This window comes from Protopterus annectens, chromosome 12.part0 (assembly GCF_019279795.1).
Source record: "Protopterus annectens isolate FY-2018-M chromosome 12.part0, PAN1.0, whole genome shotgun sequence".
Taxonomy (NCBI): Eukaryota; Metazoa; Chordata; order Ceratodontiformes; family Protopteridae; genus Protopterus; species Protopterus annectens.
The window spans coordinates 138817736-138840699 of NC_056746.1; the positions used below are offsets into that span (position 1 = coordinate 138817736).

Below are 22964 nucleotides of genomic sequence, written 5' to 3' on the forward strand. Positions count from 1 at the left end.
TAGGGGCAGTGCTCCAAGCTATCAAAAAACTCTGGGTTAAAAATTAAATCAAGGCAAATGTTTTGGAAAAAACTAAGCTCCTGTACTTTGTTTACAGCATAAGTGCTAATGAAATCAGACCAGCTGCAAACAAGACCAAAATAATACCTAAGTTGCAAAATCTGACCTGTGTGACTAAGTTAACACAAGCCCTAGTCATGATTAACCTCTTTGGCAAGTTTGTGCCTGACTTTTCAACTGTGTTACATCCATTAACTGACCCGATAAATAAAGGATTTACCATCAACATTTAGATCAGCACTTATGCATAGCTTGGAAGGTCAAAAGGCTGTTTTGAAATTCAAGCAATGTTGATCCAGAAAAAGTTTGACTCCACATTAGTGAATGGTAGTGTGCATTCGCTAATGTGGAATTGACGTTCTGATAACAGATTGCACTACAGTGGAGATCAGGAAATGTACCCTTTTCTCACTGTAGTGCAATCTTGTAGTTGGAATATATAATATGCAGGGATTGTGGGCGGTGCAGGGGGGCTGGTTCGATTAAAACATGGAAAATTATTTTGATTTTCCACATTTTGATGGTAAACTTAAATAAAGATGTGCCAAGTTCATGGGGAAATGCTTGATCCCTAGCTTTCAGAAGAGTAAAAAGAATGCTATCAACAACTCCACGGCTAGTATGATGTCACAATACTGACAGTAGTAAGTGCAGATGCTAGTAGGTATAGAATAGGTGCAACGTTACTTCAGATGGATTGGATGAACAAGTGTTACATCCTGCTCTCTATTGCTCCATAATGCTAACCAATGTTGAGATGCATATGCATAGAGTGAAAAAGCATGACTTGCAGTTGTGTGAGCATGTGAGAAATTCTCTAGATAGCTGTTATGGCTATAGAGTTTTCAGCTCTAGAGTGACTGTAAACCATTGATCTAGACAAATTGCCACACAGGTACCAGAGACTGCTGATAAAACTGAGTAGTTTCAATGCCAGATCCGTAAGTATGAAAAACAGCTAGTTGTTGCAGAAGTGTTAACCAGAAATGCTGTTTAAGACCAACCATTATCCAATACCAAAAAGGACATTCTTGCTTATGTGTTAGTGTAATGACAGTCAAACCTGTGATTACTAAGAGACATAAAAAGCCAAATTAAGTTACCTAAAATGACTGCGAGTTACAAGCTATCCAATATGTTTGAAATGGATGGCCAGATGTCAGACACAAATCAAACTTCTATTGTGTAATGGCTACGCAGTCAGTACAACTATCAGAACATAATGGCCTGTTGTTATATCAACCCTGAACTGTAGTAACCATACTTGAGTGAGCTGAAGTCCTGCCTGAAATACACAAAGGTCATCAAGTGCTTAAAAAATGTTAAGAAAGAGCCAGAATTTCAGTAGGGTTGTCAAACATTAACCAGCACATTGCAAATTTTCTGTCTGTCACTTCTGTATTGTTCACAAACCATCACAAGAAAGAGTATGAGCTAAGAATATCCAGGTCCATATCAGATAAGACTGCCTCTGTTCCTCTTAATGTGTTACCTCACTATAGCATTTTTTTATTATTTATATTTTTATTTATGCTTTGTTAACTGAGTAAGTGAACTGGTCTAAAGACCCTTTTTGGCCACATCCTGGGTCACTAGGGCAAGGGCAAGTACAAATAAAGAACAGGTTACATACAAAAATAATATGCAAAGTGCAGTACAGTCAGCAATGGACAGTCACGTCAGTGTTGCATTATTACAGTATAATATATGCTTCAAAATAAAATTAAAAAAAAAATTTAAGTACACCTGTGCTCTGAGACAAAACAAGAAGTTCAAAATCCACAGCTTGTAGTGATAGACTATGTGCTGTCCAACTGAGACAACGGTGTTATTGCTCCTAATCCTTTTAGTGCTATTTTGCCAAATGACTCTAAAAATAATAATGGGCATCATAATTTCTTACCTAATAGTCTTCCTTTCAAAGCTTCAGATCCATTTCTAGCTGTAATTTCTGTGCTACAGGTGTAACCCACAGTGAATGTGAAGTCAGAGATCTGAGTCACTGAAAACTGTGATAGTCTTCGGGTCAGATTAGTGATTGTACAGCTAAAATATCAAGGCCCTACCCACATGTCAAAGGGCATGTACTTACTGCTCAAAAAGTGATGGATGTAACTAAGGTAAATCCATTGTTTTACTGCTGAAAGAGAAAGAGTGTACATGTCAAAGATCTACATTCATGATAACTACATTTACATAATTGCATTTTTTTAAGTTTTTATCATGTTGTTTATTTGTACCCAGTATTAAACTTAAACAATACACCCATTCTTTATAGATATGTGAACAGGTTTAATCTTCCAGCTGTGCCTTAGATGCACATGTGAAGAACTGTATTAGATACAACTTATTTCAAAATACAGAAATAATATGATTATTTATGTTAAATCAGGCAGCTGTTTCTTTGAAGCGTCTGGCTACTTTCCTTAGCCACGAAGAGCTGAAAGAATACAACATAGACAGAATCAATGCATTTTGTAAGTACATCATTTATACATTACAATAGACGTGTTAAAACAAAAGCTGATTTGTAATTTCCGAATTATCTGACATCATCACATTACATCCTTTTAGCAGAATATAGTATCACGGTGAAGAATGGAACTTTCAGCTGGTCAGTTACAGACCCCCCAAGTCTGAAAAGGTACGACACTTTTCATTTTGAATTTAGATTTAAAAAAATTCTTATTAAATGTATTAAAGGCTAATTGTAGATCCACAAGAACAAACTGCAACTGCGCATGCCAGACACCAGCTGGAACGTCTGAAAAGTGATCGCAGACACAGACAAAAAAACACGTACTAAATTTAAACACTTTTTATTAAGAATTGTACCTTTTTCAATGCTTGTTAATGGAGGTCATGGCACAGTGACGATCAGCAAATTTACCCTTTTCCCCGATATAGTGCGATCTCGGAGATAGTATATATAATTTGCAGGGGGTGTGGGGGATACAGGGGGTGCTTGTCCCCCTGAAAAAATGTTGAGAAATGTATATTTGACTGTTAAATTATGAATTTAACTGTAGTAGCTGTCTGCGATCTCTATTCAGATGTTACAGCTGGTGTCTAACGTGCTCACTTGTGATTTGTTCTTTTAACTTACGGCAATGTAAACTTTATTTGTTGTGCACTTGCGATGTTGTGGTCTCGATCTTGTGAATTTCTGTCTTCTGGCTTTTCAATAATGTAATAGGGATCCATATATAAATATAAATATAAATATAAATATAAATATACATAATTTATTTATTTATTTATTTATTTTACATTTGTTGACTGGGTTTGTCCAACTGAGCCAAGTAGCCCTTTTTCAGTGGTGGCCCGGGGAGAAATGCTCCACATGTTCTACAGATTATCATTTGCAATAATAAGTAAACAATCAAAAACTGGTTTACAGAAAATATTCAAAGCAACATATACATGAAAAACAAGGATTTACTACAGCAAACTAATCATTGTCTGTCAGATTTTGAATCCTACATCATTCAGAAGGACTAACAATAGTTTTGTCACCAGATGTAAAATCTTACATTATGCAGATAAGAATGTATGTAATGTGCTTAGGATAGAGAAGTTAATGTGAGACAAGGTCTAGAACGTTAGAGAAAGTTACATAAGCTGGGAGCAGATAGAGGTGTGCAGTTAGGGCCGTCTAGTTTGCATTACCAAAATGACACTTTACCAAACTTTAAAACAGCGAGATGACTATTAAAACTTACTTTAATTGAAAAATTATATGGTTCTAGACACTCAGCTGCCTCGCCATTGAAAAAATATTTAGATCTCTGCTTACTGCTGCTTGCTGCTTGCTCTTGCTGTGGGATTTGCTGGCTGGATTCTGCTAAAATTCAAAGTCTAGTTATATTTGCATTCACAGTCTGTCACATACAGAAACTTGCAGAATATACACTGATGAGAGAATATACTTTGCAGCATCAACTTTAGAGAGCAGTAACCAATAACTTTTTATAATAAACCAAACTGGACAAACGTTGCAGCTTAAAAGTACTGTTCCAACTTTACTTCTCATATAGTACAGATGATATGAGAGATATAACATTTACCTCAGGACTTGCATCCCTACCATACCTCTAACATAACTAGATTTAATATAGACTTTTTATACATATTTTAGTTAAACACACACCCTCTAGGTTTTGGAAAGATACTGCCTTGATGACGCAAATGCTAACACATCTGTTCTTGTGCAAATGCTGATAAGTAAACTGTCTTCAAGGAAACGCCTTGTGGATCAGAAAAGCACATTTTTAAACTTTCTTAGAAAAGCATGTCCTGTTGTCCAGTGAAAGCAGATTACATTCTTGTCACATCTGTAAGAAGTCAGCTTTCCTGATGTGTGTGTAATACACTCATAAGCAAGTTCCTTATTTTTTTAAGCCACAGTCATTTAGTATGGTTGCTGATCACATATTACTAAACTCTGTTTCTGCATTTAAGCAAGCTTTTTCTTTCAGCATATTTAATATCTAACAATTCCCTCTGTTTTTAAACATACTCAAAACATTTTATACTGATATGTATTTTTTTATCACATTATATAGTCTTTTGATACAACAAATCAAAATGCAATTTTACATAGTTAATACAGTGATATTAAAGTATTACTAACAAACTGAATGTATTTAACAACTTTTTCTTTTGCAGACCATTCTGTGAAAATATTTTATCAGTTATGAGCTGTGTCTGCTTTAATTTAACTTGATTAATTTATTATTTTGCAATTACAGAATTTAATTTATGACTTAGAACTGTTTCATTAACTCTTTGCAACTTGTTGAATTAACTATAAGAGACAAGAAGCATGTGCTACTGCAAGCATTTATACACTACTGAAAATATACAGTTTCAATGTCATTTTAACCATAACATTATGATCATGTCTTTGAACTGCTCATTAACATCTTGGTTGACAGTGAAGTGAACATAAAGTACTGAACTGGGCTTAGATAATAAATATTTGAAAGCAATTATTTTACTGGGGTAAAACCAGTGATATTACAACTTGACAAATTACTTTTAAACTTATTACAATGTATTCTGTACAGTATGTATTTACACAGACTGTTTGCTATTCATGCATTTCAATCTAGCAGCTATCCTGAACCCAATTTTTTAAAACATGTTTTTTCACACATATTCATTGCTAGACATTAATTTAATTTGTACTAAATTATTCTGTATTTGTGCATACGAAGACTATCATTTGTACTGAAATTTTCTACGTTTGTACATACAAAGACTGTAAAGTAAATTTAGTCTAATCTTACAAATTTAATAGCATTAATATTGCCAAAAACATATTGAAATAGTGACCAATCTTGTTCAATTTTTTTACATATCTTTACTCTCTCTTGTATAGCTGTTATCAATTTTAAGCCATCTCTTGTTTTTTTAAACCATCTTTTGTATAGCTTTACAGTTTAACAGGTTGTAAATACAATTTAATACTAAACAATACAATAATAACCATTATGATAGCTATTAGCAACTTATAAAATAGCTTATTCTGTAAGGTTTAATCCAGTTTACCAGTATGTCTAATACACTAATACCTGTTTTTTCCTTCCCCCTAAAAGAGTATTGTTAAGAAGGAACTTCTGCTCTTAGCTGTATTTCAGACCCTTTTGCAACACATACTGCTCACACAGTGTGTAAAACTGATAAAGTACCCCTCCCCCTGTAGTACTGCAGTATTGTTTATCTGTTTTATAATATATGTCAGCCCAACACTTTGGTTATACATTTGCTTAATTAGGTTATTAAACTGTAGACCTTTGTCTGATCTGATCATTTTTTGTTTTCTGTTGCCTTTGCTGTCTATTTCTACTACTAGTAGTTATTTGTACCCTCCTGTATACTTTATTTGAACTGTATGTATACTATAACCCATCTGTTGGCTATACTTGATGTAACTAAGGTTTTTTTTTTTTTTATCAGTGACGTATATGCACAATTGTGATGTTTTATTATAGTTACCAAATAGTGTTGCATGTGAACATTTTAACAATTATGTTTTAATAACAATAAGTTTTCAGAAAAACTCAAGCCACTTGTCTAGCAGTCTTGTTTCTTATCTTATCTTTTCAACATTTCCTGTAACTATTCATCCAGTTTAGGAAGGTCTGAGCTCACATTTTCAGTTAACCCTTTTTTAGCATTTTTCCTTTAATCATATATATTTTTTAACTTTTGATTTCAGTATTTTTATTTATTTATTTAACTGTTCTGACATTCATTTTACAAAGACTGTTTGACTAATACCATCCGTGATTTTATTTCTTTTTAAAATTCAGAACTTTTATAAAAAAAAAAAAAAAAATGTAAAAAAAATAAATAGATAGCTTAATTAACGTATGTTTATACTTACATTATTTATATTTGCTGTTGTCTGCCTTTTGCTTTTGTGCATTGTAAACAAATGTACTCTAGATGAAAATAACATGCATGCATGTCTGTCTTATATCTGTATATCTTTATACAATCATGTCAGTCTTGTGACTTTAACTTTTTACTCTTATTATCTATTTTTATTTAATTTTATACACTAGAACAGTTTTGTTTACCTTTTGACTATGCTAAGAATGGCAGTCATATGCTCTACTTTACTGTAGTACTGATAAATACATTGCTTTAATTGAATGGAAGTTTTAAACATTTGAGAATGATTTGTCAGATCCTACCATCCTACCATGTAAGCTTAACCATTTTCAAAACACAAACATATTATAAAATATATTTCTTTTGTACAGATCAGCTGTAGTTTCCTACTCTTTCCCAATGTATGTAGGAAGTCAGTCTCTGTCAGTTCAGCTAATCTATTTTCTTCATCTTGTAACTGTTTAAGAGTCTCCTCGTGGTCTGCCTGATATGTCTCAGGAACCTGTTCTGCTGAATCTGAAACTCCTATGCACTTTTGAAAAAATGTTTGTATAACTTGTCTAAACTTCCTGAACTCATTGTGTCTCTTTTTTAGAAGTTTACTACATTTTTTTGTAACAAAATGTACTAAGGGTTCTATCAGTAACTGATTTGACTCACATGTGGAGACAGGACATAACTGTTTAACATCTGAATATAACAGAAACACTTTAGCCTTAGTTAATTCTTTATCATGAACAGATCTGTCTTCACAGTCTATTGTTTTAGCAACATCATGTAATACTTTTTTATGACATAATACACAAAATGCAATTTTTGTTGAAGCACACAATAAACATTTGTCATATTTCACATGGTTTTCTTTGAGATACCAGTTAAATATTGTAAAACATTTGCATAATGCCTTACTATCAACCTGCCCTACTAAGGTTTTACATTTACTAATGTGCTGTGTATACCAACATTGCAATTTTTTACATTTGCTTGAATTATGCATGAAAATATCCATACTGTCTAATATCCAAACTGTCTAAAATATGCAAACTGTCCAATATCCAAACTGTCGAATAGCATCCATACAAAAAATGTGACGTAGAAAAAAGTCTTACCAGTGAGCAAGAAAATAGGTGATCAGGCTGTTGTTGCAGATGGCTGGAAATTTTTCAAAGTCACTTGAGAAGCTGGGAAAGCACAACAGGCAGTGGACTGTTGGGCTAGTGGATATCCCCCTTTTCTTTAGTGAAATTATGGCACTGCGACTGGAACTTCTGTCTCACTCCGGATGTAGACGTCTAAAAAACTTTACTACTGCAAGCTGCATAAACTGGAATACTTCTGTTCAGAATTGACACATACGTACAAATGTTAGTTACTGCAATTTAACTGAAGTAACCCTCTGCAGAGCTTACCATCACTCCCCCTGTGGTTGAATGCAGAGTGTAGGTTCAAATGCAAATTTTTAGGTTCAAATGCAGATTTTAGGTTCAAATGCAGGCTAGCTTGCCATTGAAAAATTATATGGTGCTAGTCACTCAGCTGCCTCGCCATTGAAAAAATATTTAGATCTCTGCTTACTGCTGCTTGCTGCTTGCTCTTGCTGTGGGATTTGCTGGCTGGATTCTGCTAAAATTCAAAGTCTAGTTATATTTGCATTCACAGTCTGTCGCATACAGAAACTTGCAGAATATACACTGATGAGAGAATATACTTTGCAGCATCAACTTTAGAGAGCAGTAACCAATAACTTGTTATAATAAACCAAACTGGACAAACGTTGCAGCTTAAAAGTACTGTTCCAACTTTACTTCTCATATAGTACAGATGATATGAGAGATATAACATTTACCTCAGAACTTGCGTCCCTACCATACCTCTAACATAACTAGATTTAATATAGACTTTTTATACATATTTTAGTTAAACACACACCCTCTAGGTTTTGGAAAGATACTGCCTTGATGACGCAAATGCTAACACATCTGTTCTTGTGCAAATGCTGATAAGTAAACTGTCTTCAAGGAAACGCCTTGTGGATCAGAAAAGCACATTTTTAAACTTTCTTAGAAAAGCATGTCCTGTTGTCCAGTGAAAGCAGATTACATTCTTGTCACGTCTGTAAGAAGTCAGCTTTCTTGATGTGTGTGTAATACACTCATAAGCAAGTTCCTTATTTTTTTAAGCCACAGTCATTTAGTATGGTTGCTGATCACATATTACTAAACTCTGTTTCTGCATTTAAGCAAGCTTTTTCTTTCAGAATATTTAATATCTAACATTAATGAATGGTCACATCACAGGAATTTTAATTTGGGAAAGGAAGCAGATCGCCAACAAAGGGACATTTGCCCTTTTCCCCACTATAGTGCAATCTCAGAGCCGGTATATTTAGTTGGAGGGGTGGGGGCAAAATCCCCCACTTGGGTGGGTTTGATATGCTTCACTGTGTTTGTTGTGTAATGTTGGCCAAGTACTTCCTTTCCCAAATTAAAACTCCTGTGATGTGACCATTCGTTAAAGTAGGTTTTTGGTGTAGTCGTCTTGTTGATTTAAAGTTTGGTAAAGTGTAATTTTGGTAATGCAATGTAGCCCCATATATATATATATATATATATATATATATATATATATAGATATATATCTATATACATATATATATATATATATATATATATATATATATAGATATATTTATTGGGTCTTCTTTGACCAATCGAAATAACACTTCAGCGAAACTCAGTTTCACTAGTCCGGTTTCACAAAAGTGTATTTCTCCAGAAATGCACTTTCGTGAAACTACAGTTTACTGAGATTGTTGTTAGAGATCGCGGTACAGTGGGGCTAAGGGAATTTTCCTTTTCTCCACTGTAGTGCGATCTCAGAGTTGCTATATATCAGTAGCAGAGGGTAAGGGGGGGGGGGATTGCCCCCCTGCATAATATAGTGTTGTGTATTTGTTTTTTTTTTGTTTTTTTTAATTCTTTGGTGATCTGTAGTTTCATGAAAGTGCATTTCCAGAGAAATGCACTTTCATGAAACCAGACTAGTGAAACTGAGTTTCGCTGAAGTGTTATTTCAATGGGTCAAAGTAGACTCATACGCACACACACACACACACACACACACACACACACACACACACACACACACACACACATACACACATATAATATATATATATATATATATATATATATATATATATATATGTATATATATATATATTTATGGATTCACTTTACAATTTCGAAATACTGAAATCCCGAATTTCAGTATTTCAAAACCATAAAGTCGAACAGCCTAAATCCAAAAACTACATAGTCACGAAACTCAAAATCATGAAAAGAAACACACCATACACCACACAACACGTACATCATCCAACCAAAACCATAACAAACAAAACACACACAAACACAAAAACATAAACAAGTAAACCTACACTACATATAAGCAAGCCACCTGCACCCCACACCCTCCTACTTATATATATCAACTCTGAGATCGCACAAACACACACAGAAAGGAAACTCACACCCACACATTCTACAGCCCCTCGCACACACACAAACATCACACATATACAAATACCAACACATCCAACACTTACACACCCATACTTTCACCTGCCTACCCTAACCCACATGTACAACTAACAAACACATTCACACACACTCAAACTCCCACACAAAACCCTAACAAAACACTCACTTACCTTAAATTACACCTAAATCCATACACAAGACGAAGCACCATCCAGTCACAACACCGCACGCAATGCACTGTAAAGCCATAACTGCGTATTTGAGATATTTAGATTTGTGATTATGCACTTTCGCGATTTTCAACTTTCGACTTTATTCAGGATTTCAGTATTTCGAAATTATAAAGTGAACCTATATATATATATATATATATATATATATATATATATATATATATATATTATTATTATTATTATTATTATTATAATACATATATATTGGTTACCTTTAGTTAATCGACAGCCCACTTCATCTAAATCAACTTCACCAACAAGGCAGAACATCGACAACGGGAGAGCCGACGTTACCCACACGGTAAGTAACCATTTGGCCATCAACCTGAACTTCGCCCCTTACCCCTGTGGCAGTGCGTTCTTGGAGTTGGAATATTTAGTAAGGGGGTGTGGGGGGTATAGCCTCCCATATTGGTAGGTTTGCTTTACTGGTAGTTGTTGTAGTCGGGATGGCCAAATGGTTACTTACCATTTGGGTAACGTCAGCTCTCCCGTTGTCGATGTTCTGCCGTATTGGTGAAGTTGGTTTCGATGAAGTGGGCTGTCGATTAACTAAAAGTAACCCATATATACATATATATATATATATATATATATATATATATATATATATATATATACACATACACATATGTGTGTGTGTGCGTGTGTGTGTGCATATGCGTGCATGTATTTATAACCATATACGTGGCTACGTATTTAAATGCTGAACATGCTAGATGTTGAAATTACTAAATGTCAAAGCACAAACTGTTAAATGTATCTTATGCATGGGGGCAAGCCCTCCTGCATATCCCTTGCTACTTATATATTCCAACTCAGGGATTGCACTGCAACGGGGAAAGGGCATATTCCATTTTCAACATTTTGTATTTCGACATTAAATATATGTACACACACGCACACACACACACACATAATATATATATATATATATATATATATATATATATATATATATATATATATGTAGCTATATAGGTACATAGATATAATAGATACGATATATTTAGAAATGCCTAGTTGTGTGTGTATGCATGGATGTGTATATATATTATATGTATGTATAGATACATAGATATATTTTATGTACGTGTGTGTGTGTGTCTCTCTCTCTCTCATCCTATATTATATATGTGTATACATTTGTGTGTGTGTTTGTGTGTATATGTGTGGGTATGCATCTAGTGTTAAATGTGAACAACAAAAAAACCTCTGCGCACACTCACTTTGCCAAAACTAAATCCATTTGATAGTAAAACATGTCGCCCAACAATGGTGAACTCCTGAAGACATTGAATGGAAACAGTGCAAATGCTGTTTTTGAAGAGGACAAGCCACCTACATGTACAACATAGGTTCATAGGTAGGTACCAGGCTATCGGCCCTGGGGCCTATATAAGCCTCGCCAAAAAAGTTCCCTGGCTTTCGCTACCCAAGAAAGCCATTTTCCTGCTCTCCTGTCTACCAGAGCCACAGAAGTGATCCCCAGGGTGAATTTCCTATTTCCCATCCAATTGTCGAGATTTTTCTTAAAGAGGGCTAATGAGGAGCTTTACTTGACATGAATGGGTAGTCTGTTCCAGAGCATGAGAAGTCTCTGGGACAGGAATCTATCAGCATGTTCTGTTTATTGTGGTGGCAAGGTTTAGGTCCCTGGAGCATGTGGCTCGGAGGGATTGGGGTTTCTTTAAGTGTAGCATGTCCAACAGACATGGATGTTAGGCAGAGGTCACCTCTGAGTAGGCAATAAGCAATGGAGTAGAGCTGGAGTTTTTTGAGACGGTCTGCATATGACATCTGTTTGAGGCCAGTAATCCTGTTAGTGAGGTATTTCTGTCGCCTTTCTAGTTATTGTAGATGTCTTGTGAGGTACATGCCAAACGGGGTGTTGTACACTATAATGGGTCTGATGAGGGATGAGTAGAGAGGAACAATGACCTCTTGTTTTCTGGAGGTGAACCCCTTTGTGATGAGGTGTGCCACGTAGAAGAATTTCCTGACTACTGTGGCGATGTGATTACCAAAGAAGAGACTACTGTCCACCTGTGTCCCAAGGTCTCTTATCACACTTTCTGTATTTAGTAGGCTACTGCCTATGTGGTAATTTTTGGGTACAGTGTTTTTCCCAAAGGGGATGACAATGCACTTCTTGGCATTGAGCTTGAGGCCATGACTTTGACACCAAGCATCGGTCTCAGTGAGGCCCCTTTGTAGAATGTCCACATCATTAGGCGATTCTATTATGGCACCTAGTTTACAGTTGTCTGCAAACTTCATTAGCCAAAGACCTGCTGTATTAGCCTGGACTTCTGAGAGGTAGATGCCAAATTGGAGAGGACCCAGGACTGAGCCTTGTGGTACTCCACTTGTCACTAGCCTGAAGTTGGATTTGGAGTCGGCTACTTTCACTGTGTGGGTTCTGTCAGTGAGCCAGTTGGCCACCCATCTTGTGACATAGGGATTTATGCCCAGTCTAGTGAGTTTATTTATAATTCCAGAGTGGGGGGGGGTGGTGTCAAAAACCTTGGCAAGGTCAAGATAGGCTGTGTGCACCACCTTACCCTTGTTCATGGCTCTGGTGACTACTTCAGAGAAGTCAATCAGGTTTAGGAAAACTGAACTATCTTTTACAAACTCAAACTGAGTGGGGTCCAGAGTTTGGAGGTTACCTATGTGCTTGTTTATAAGCTCCAAGATGATATGTTCCATGACCTTGTAGACCATGCTCATCAGGTTTATGGGCAGTAGTTCCCCAGGTCCGTGGTGGCACCCCCTTTGTGGAGTGGGATAACTGTTGCTGTGCACCATTCAGTAGGCACAAAGCCTGAAGTGAGGCTATGATTGAACATGGTACTTAGGTGGGGTGCCAGTTCATTCTGTAGTTCGTGTAGAATGCAGCCTGGGATGTTGTCAGGTCCCATGGATGCTGTGTTCTTGACTTTGGACAGTGCGATCTTTACTTGTGCAGCCATGATTCCAGGGGCTTTGAATTCTTCTGGTATAGTGATGGGCCCTTTGGGGGGTGAGGGCGGGTGAAGTTTGCACTGAACCTATCTGCCAGGATGTTGGCAATATCAGTTGGTTCTGTATATCTAGTGCCATTGTGTTGTAGCTCAGAGCAGATCTGAGTGCTGCCATTGAGATTCTTGACATAGCTGTAGAATGCTTTGTGGTTGTTTTTAGAATCAGTGGCGATTTTATTTTCATAACTAGCTTTAGAGGATTTTATGATGGATCTCAGCTTCTTACTGAGGCTGACCAGGGATCTCCTGTAATCAGGGGATTTTATTCTTTTTTGCAACAGCTTCTTTGTTCTGTTGTCGAGTTTGTTTATGGGAGTGGACCACCAGATTGGCTTCCTTTTTTTGGAGGATAGCATCTTGGTTCTGTTGGGGATGGCACGATCCATTCACTCGTGTATGTGCTTATACAGTGCATTTGTATAGAATTCAGCAGTCATACCTCTATTCTCCATCTGTATAGGTGTTGTAAAGCTTGCCACTTCTGTCTTAAGAAGCATGAAGTTGGCTTTGGAGAAGTTTTTACGGTGGTTTCCTTAATGGGGGGTGGGGGCAGAATACTGATGTCTAGGGTGATTCGCTTGTGGTCAGATCTGGCCAGCAAGGAGTTGACCTCTGGTGTGAAACATCATTTGCCCATATTGGTAATGACCAGGTCCAGGATGCTGCTGTCCCTGGTGGGGGTATGGACAAGCTGATCCAAGGTGTTGGAATTTATGAATTCCAGAAAGCTTTGAGCAAATGAGTTAGTACATGAATAAAACCAAAACATGAGTAGTTTTCCCAGTTAATGGTAGGGTAGTTGAAATTGCCCATTATAGGGTATTGGGCTGTACCTTAATATTATCCAGTATATCAGGAAATGTGGAGAGGGCATCCTGGGGCATGGTGGGGGATCTGTAACAAGCTACAACCTGGATTGCAGTCTTGCCAGTGTTAGTTGAACTTGGATAATTTCGGATGCATTATGTTGAGCAACTAGCTTGGAGGTGTGGATATGCTTAATGAATATGGACATGCCTCCTCCTTTAGTGTTTCAGTCCAGGTTAGGTGGCCGAAAGGTGTGATATGAGTTATAGCCTGGTAATGCAGGGGTGCTCTCTGGAGTCTTGAACCAGGCCTCTGTCACTGCACAGATGTCAATGTTCTCCATTTTAAGGAGTGCCTCAAGTGAGTGCATTTTGAGGTTTAGACTTCTAGCATTGAGTAGCATTACCCTCAGATTTTGCTTGCTTATACATGCTACAGTGGTGAGTTTCTCATTTGAACCTTGCCTAAAAAAGGCACTATAGGTGTGGCAAGAGCCTTAGCCAGTATACGGACTTCCAGGGGCGACAGGTGCAGGCCATCTCTGGCAAAGCATTGTGGTCTGTCGATCATGTCATTCCAGGCAGACACTGGATCCCTTTAGAATGACACCAGAAGCTTAGGCAATTGTTGAACTTAATAATTTTGTCCTTGTATTGTGGTATCATTCTTGGCGATGGCAGGATGCTACTCAGGGCTAGGGTCATACCTGCCTGGGTTACATGATCCAAGAGCTCCTCCATGTCCCTTTTCATGTAGTCCAGGGAGGTACGTCTCAGGTCATTCACACCAACATGGACAATGACTGTCATATTTGTACTTGTTGTGGAGTGACCTGAGTGCTTGCATTATGTGGCAGATCCTGGCACTCGACAGACATTAGACAATAACTTTCTCCTTGTTTAGCCTCATGACTGGGACATCAATGTGCCTGAATATAGAGTCACCTATGACTAGTATGTTGGGTACGTTGTTTTGCCTTATGGGCTGAGGCTGAGTGGCACACTGATTTTGTGGGCTATGTGTCATTTGGGTAGTGTTGGAAGGTGGTGGTCACTTGCTTTTCAGCTTTGGAAGTCTCTGTTGTATGGGCAGATTTTTATTGAGAGCCTCCGTGAATGAAGTGTGTGTTTTGTGTTACTATGTGTGGGTTTAGGTGGTGTAGATTTTGATGAGCTATATGTTGAGTGTGGTGTGGTGCAGGTGTTTACCTTCTCCTCTTGTCTCTGAGTGCTTTCAGTGCCTCTTTTCTTGGACTTTGTTTGCTGGTGTACTGAGGACTGGTTTACAACTAACTTGCTGATTTTTGTGGACATTTTCCTCTTGACTGCCTAGTACAGTCTTGGCTGGAGAGAGCTTGGCTTCCAGTTTGGCTATATAAGTGCATCTCTCACAGGTTGTAGTGTTGGGTGGTAGGAGGCGAGGGTTGTTAGTGTACATGAGGCAATTGCTATATTGCCCCAAGATGCCCAGATTCATCAGGTGGACAGGGAAAAATACTGGGAGCTGAACCTTAGACATGCCTGGATAGGTGCTTATTAATTTAAGTACTAAAAACTGTTTTCCTCCTAAAAGTATTACTTTCACAATTTGTGAGTTGTGAGTTGGCCATATCAGCTGGCTATATCACAATTTGACCAAAAAACATTCAACAGAAGTAACGGAATCCATAACTATCTGTCTGTCTCTCTCTCTCTTTATATATATATATATATATATATATATATATATATATATACACACACACACAGTATGTATATATGCATATGGCTGTTGTTAAGTTCCATTTGGCATTAAGTTGACATGCTTAACATCGACAGAGTAATGTCAAATCACACAAAGTCAACACGCTTTTGCACATGGTGTGTGATTACTTCTTGGAACATGCAATGTATCAAACAGTTTTTGTAAGGCCGCCCAAGCTAATTGTATATACTATCTCTGAGATTGTACAAGCCATGGTGGTGCAGCAGTAGTGTTGTTGCCTCACAGCAAGAGGTTCTCCTGTTCGATTCTCTGCTGGAGTGCCTTCTGTGTGGAGTCTGTACGTCCTCGCCACAGTCGAGTGGTGTTCGAAAGACATGAGTAAATGGGCATGCCTTCATTGAAGTTTGAGTGTCAGGCTGGCAACTCGGCACCATAAAAATCTACTGCCAATCATTAGTGGACCAGAGTTCTGCTGTGGCAACCCCTAAGTGGGAAAAGCCAAAAAGACTAACATCTCTGAGATTGTACGATCCCTTGAGAAGGGCATATTTCCCTTTCCTGGGGACCATCCTTTCTCACACAAAAGTTGACCTGATGCAGTGTTAATTAATATATGTCAACCATACAGGGGTCGATTTTAGCCATGATTGACTAATTTAATGGTAACCATACACATAAACACGTACACATGCACAGACACACACACACACACACACACACACACACACACACACACACACACACACACACACACACACACGCACAAACACTCTCACATGCACATATATAATGAAGTCATTTGAAACTTCAGTACATCGACCATCAAAAAGTTGACAAAATAAAAAAAAAAAACTACTGACAATACACATAGTTTGCTCTATGACATAACCTAACAGCATGCAAATAAAAAAAAAAACAATGTTTTTACTGGGATCCAGGCTCCCACACTGTCTGTTAATTATATGTATAAAACTGCACAACACTGGGGATAGTCAAATTCCCCAGCCCCAGTGTTATAGCAAGCTCACACAAAAGTCGGCAACTTTTTTTTTAACTAAATTAAGTCGACAGAAAAGCTGTCAAGTAAAGTTTTAGTATGATATATATGTGTATATGTATATATATATATATATATATATATATATATATATATATATATATATATATATATATATATACGTTTATACATGCATATCACACACACACACACACACACACATATATATATATATATATATATATATGTGTGTGTGTGTGTGTGTGTGTGTGTGTGTGTGTGTGTATATATATATGTTTTATATATACATATATATATATATATATATATATATATATATATATATATATATATATATAGGGTCTATATCATATATTTGAAATTCCAAAACACTGAACACCATAAGTTCGAACTTGGAATTTCGAATATTGATAACATTGAACACTCAGAATAGCAAATTTTTTCCCAGGGAAAAAAAATTGCTGTTCTGAGAAACATACACACAACACAAGCACACCAAAATAAATAAACCACACACATACAGTTAACAAAACCCAACCCCACACTAAACCATACTTTCATTACTAACTATCCACTTACCTTAACCTGCACCTAATGCTAAGGTCCATAACTATTGCACACATGCCCTACGAATATATACACAAACAAACTAATTAATATACACACATACAGTTAACAAAACACAAAGCTATACTACACCATGCATACATTACTAACTATCCACTAACCTTAACCCACACCATTAGGTCCGTAACTCTCGCACCACAGTGGAGGAAATAGCGAAGCCATGGAATGGCCCACTGAAATCTTGCCCTAGGTAAGATTTCGATGTTTCGGGATTTCGCTATTTTCACCATTCGATGTTTTGGGTTCGATATTTTAACTTTCGAAGTTTTCAATCTTCAAAGTTATGATATAGACCCATATATATATATATATATATATATATATATATATATATATATATATATATATATGTTTTTCAAAAACACATTTCTTTGAAGAACAGATAGCCAAGACCCATTTTAACAAACGTGCACTTAAACGAAAGTGTACTTTCACATAAATCACTTAACTGGTACAGTGGGGATAAGGACATATATCCTTTTCCTCATTGTAGTGCAATCTCGGAGTTTGTATATATAAGTAGCAGGGTGTGCGGGGTGCAGGGGGGGCTCGTCTCCTTGCAAAAATGTGTTTTACTTTGCTGGATACACCTCTACTACTTATATATACTAACTGCAAGATCGCACTACAGTGGGGAAAAGGATATATGTCCTTATGCCCACCATACCATGCTTTGGTTAACTGATTTACATGAAAGTGCACTTTTGGTTAAGTGCACATTCATTGAAGTGGGTCTTGGCTATCTGTTCTTCAAAATACGTTCTCGAAGAACAGAAGTAGACCCATATATATATATATATATATATATATATATATATATATATATATATATATATATATATACACACTTTGAGTTGTAATGAGGACTTTATTTCTCTACAACACCAGCATAGACTAAATATTCATATTATCTTCTATGCAAAAACAAAAGCTGGATATCTTCATTTTAATACTTTTATTTTCTCACTCTTAATGACTTAAGACATCCTTAATTAATTCTTTCATATGAACCCTTTACATTTCCTTTTAAATATCTATGACCTTCAGCAGACTGCTTTTTTTCCAACCCATTACCTTGTCATTCAGGATGCTTCAGTTTTTCCCTCAAATACCCCCAACCTGCTAAATAGGCAAACATTACTGATTATATTGCCTTAAACATACGTGCTGTATTGCCCTTTCATGTCCTTTTAATATAGTTCTTTCTTAATAATTCACCTGATATACTCCTTCATAGACACAATCTACTGGTATCATTATTAATTTCCACCCTTAATGTTCACTTCGTCTCAGACCCACCCTTGCAAACCTTGTTACACACATTCTCAATGATCAATTAGCTAACATGCCTCTTTTAAAGTTCATTTGGTCTTTCATTTTGCATTACGTATCCAGAGTTAGAAACAGCGTCCATCATCTTATCTTTATTTTATATTTCAGCCTGTTATTTACTCCTGTTGATAACATTCCTCCCTTCCATCTCTCATCAACATCCCAAAAGAAGTGAAGGAGACATTCGTGCCTTATATTTACACTTTCTGTAAATATGCTCATTGCCATTCTCAGTCTAGAATGTATAAGAACCACAGACCTTCTGTTACTTTTTCATCCATCACAATGAGGTATCTATCAACTTAACATCATCTAAGGGTTCAGTAGCCCAAGCACTCTGAAGTCATTACCTTTAATTGTTCATTCCCCCTGATCACTGAGATTTTTCATCCATCATTTTACCATTCAGATGACACACATTTATATCATATCCTGCCCATTGCTTCATGTTTTTCAACCATACCAGTATTCCACGGTCCATCACTAGGCCCCCCTGGACTTTCTCTAATTCCAGGCTGGGAACGGTATGGATCTTAAGGGCATCCTGGTGGGTCATGCCAGTGACTGCTGTCCAGGGGAGGGATTTTATTTCTTTCATGGCCTACTCTCACCCCCCCCCCACAGCATTTGCCTATCATTGTCTGCTCTGTCTGAGGGTTCTCCCCTCTGTGGACCACACGTCCACTCAGACCGCACATGTACTTGTTCCCCTGGGATAGGCTGGGATAGGTATGTCCCTCCCTGTCTGCCAGCATCTCAGATGCCTGAAACAGTAATTGCACCTGAGTGCCCTGGGCTGTAGTTAGGGCTTTATACCTGTATGCCATGGCACTGGTTATCTTTATTCTTATTCAACTTTTTCTTTTATCCTGTTACTAAAACTTAGCAGGCAAAATCAATTTCTGAATACACTATGCTGGCTAAACTACTTCATAGACTTTAAGATTCTCTGTAATGTTACTCAAAATTGCATTAGCTCTTAGAAAAATATTTAACGTGAGTCTATTTTGTATATAGACATCCCTACTTTCAGTAAAAAGTCTTCAGAGCATTATTTTCCAAAATTCGGTGCGGTAACCTGATGTAATAGCTACTTAACATAGCACATTGAATAGCAAATATCTAAAGGCAGCCCTTCTTTCGCTGAAACTAAAACTTTTTTATACTGTCATGGCAGGCTTGAAACATCGATCACGGTAAGTCAGACTTGTTTCCACAAATGAATGGTTGCAATGCCACCATCTAAGTATATAACAAACCTATTCACAAACAAGGATGCTTTTATCATATTTCAAATAACCTCTTTATCTTGTAGGCAGCTCTCCTTTCAGGCCCATTAGTTAAGTTTCTGATGTCATGCACGTACCCTCAAACATCTGGTTATCGATCACCACATGTCAATATAAACTGTAATCAAATATAATCAAGTCAACTTTAACAAGAAAATTTAACACGTTTTAAAACGGAAGTCTGTGGAATGGTTCATAGTTTCAAAATTGTCCCTTTTGCTGTTTGTAACATGTTCATGTTGATCTCATTATATTTATCTGTAATATCCATCTATATATCTGTCAATATCTATCTAATCTCTTTCTCTCTCTCTTTATATATATATATATATATATATATATATATATATATATATATATATATATATATATACACACACACATATACACATATTGCTTTGTTTGTTTGTTTTAATTATTTGTTAACTGGGTAAAGCCCACTGGAAACAAGTGTTCCATTTCACAGGAACTTGGAGATCACTGTCTGGTTAAGTTAATTGCTCAAATTCACACACTGGGCAAATGAAGGTGGAAAGATTCAAGCTCTGTACTCTGGATTACAGGCAGCAGCTCCATAAGACCTCGAGTATTAATCTATTTTATTATGAGTTAATTGATCTTAATTCAAAATGCATCAGCTTTTATTTCTTGTAGTCCAATTACCACATGTAAAAGGAATTTAGGAAAGAAATGCCAACGCACTGATCTTGTGGTACTAATTTCATGTTGCTATTTCTTACCTGAATTTGCATACGACTGCATATGCCAAGTGCTCAAAGAGCATTATTACTACACTGTTATTCCATGTTAAAGTCATTTAGTGGTTATGATGCTACAGACGGTGTAGCTGTTCCATGCATTAATAATACCAGAATACCAGAGTAACAGCAGTAAGCCTAGATTTTATTTCCATGACAGTTTGTGTATGTCTCCCTTAGTGTCACCATCTTAGCTGATCATTCGTCAGACTGCTTATATTGATAATGTAGGCATATTCACCCAGTATGTTGCATCTCTTCCAGAATCAACTTAGCAATTCCTAAAGGTTCCTTAGTAGCTGTCATTGGCCATGTAGGAAGTGGGAAGTCCTCTCTGCTGTCTGCTTTGCTTGGAGAAATGGAGAAACTGGAAGGACATGTGGACATTAAGGTAAATCTGATTTCTATTTGCTATTGCTTCTTTTAATGGAGACTACATAGAGACTACAAACTGTAGAATGAGGTGATTTATTCAGGATCAGTGATGGTAAAATGTGAATATATAAACATATATACACACACACACACACACACACACACACACACACACACACACACACACACACACACACACACACACACACACACACACACACACACACACACACACACACACACACACACACACACAGACATACACCCACACACACACACACACACACACACACACACACACACACACACACACACACACACACACACACACACACACACACACACACACACACACACACACACACACACACACACACACACACACACACACACACACACACACACACACACACACACACACTGATGTCTACTGTTATGTAGGAGTGAGTTGTGAAAACTTCAGAAGATACAACTAAATGAGAAGTATACATGAAAAAGGATCATATATTTGCAGACTCCATGATGGTTTCAAGATGTTTGAATTAAATTATCGAGTGAAGACCACGTCATGAAGGAGGGATGATTTTTTTAATGCTGTAATTAGGAAAGAGATGCCAGCTAACAGGAATATCGGGCATTGCAATGTATAAGGAGATAGTCAGGCAAGCAAAGAATCCCAAATGAAGGAAGTGCTTTCCACATATAAAGGATTAATTGTCATTGTGCATTTATGAAGCAAAAGTAAGCTATATTAACTCAGTTTTTAACAATCCATTGCTATGAAGGCCAAAATGTAAAATAGTAACTGTTTCAGTTGTTGTACTTTACTTTTATGAAGATGACACATACACAGTGCCTGACCTGTGTATAAGTCAGTGTGTAACACATTCTGCTGTATGAGTGTAATGACTGCACGAGATGAGGTGAAAATCAGACAAAATTATCATGTGGAGCAGAGGTGAAGGCCATCGCTGCACTGGGTGTTGAGATGAATGACTAGCTTATGTACAAATACAGACCGGAGTAACAGCAGCAAGACCTGACAAGCTAATATCTCTTCTTATCAGATAATACTAGCATATTGTTAAACTGATAATTTAGTTTATGCTGGTATATATCAGAATGATCAATAAAACAGATGAGTTTACAAAACTTCCTTCAGATTTCTATTTTACAAAATGTTGTAGTGTACTTTAAAAATAATCACTTGTAACACATTAGAGGTTTGAACCTAGTTTAATGAAGTTATTGACAGAAATACAGAATAAAAATGCTTAATATCTTCCTATGAGATGAACAATTCTGGATGCATGATGTTTTAGCCTGGCATCTGCAGTATTAAGTGTCATTCTAAAACATACGACTTGAATACACTTTTACAGTTTCATAAGTAATACGAGGTGACCAATCAACAACTTTAATGTATGTTCATATCAGATAGGTCTGAACTTGTTCTAAATGAAATTGTATTGCATTAAATTAAATACCGGAAACAAAGCATTAACAAATATCTCCTCCCTCAATGAAAACTTTCACTGTTCAGAAATAGATGGAAGTTTTTGCTCATTCTGGAAGACAGACTGTTGATGTATTTGTATAGATTTGTATACATTTGTGAGCAATAACACAAAGAAGGGCAAACTTCCCCTTGGCAAGACAGCAGCAGACAAGAAAGCTAATGAAATCTCTTCCAAAAGTATTGAAATCTCCATAAAGCTGCAGTAATGCTGACTACAGCAGTTTTATCAAAGAGGTGTTAATGAGGCTAATTAAGAAAAAACTCTAGCAAGA

The 22964-nt window shown here is 36.7% G+C and overlaps 1 protein-coding gene across 1 annotated transcript in view; it reads left to right on the forward strand.

The window, feature by feature from the left end:
* The window catches only part of LOC122816398 (multidrug resistance-associated protein 1-like), a 786965-nt gene that overhangs the window by 542573 nt on the left and 221428 nt on the right, over positions 1-22964 (forward strand). Inside the window, exons 14-16 of the mRNA XM_044089156.1 lie at positions 2453-2537; positions 2635-2704; positions 21063-21189. Of these exons, the coding sequence (XP_043945091.1) occupies positions 2453-2537; positions 2635-2704; positions 21063-21189 (282 nt within the window). The remainder of the gene's footprint in view (positions 1-2452; positions 2538-2634; positions 2705-21062; positions 21190-22964) is intronic.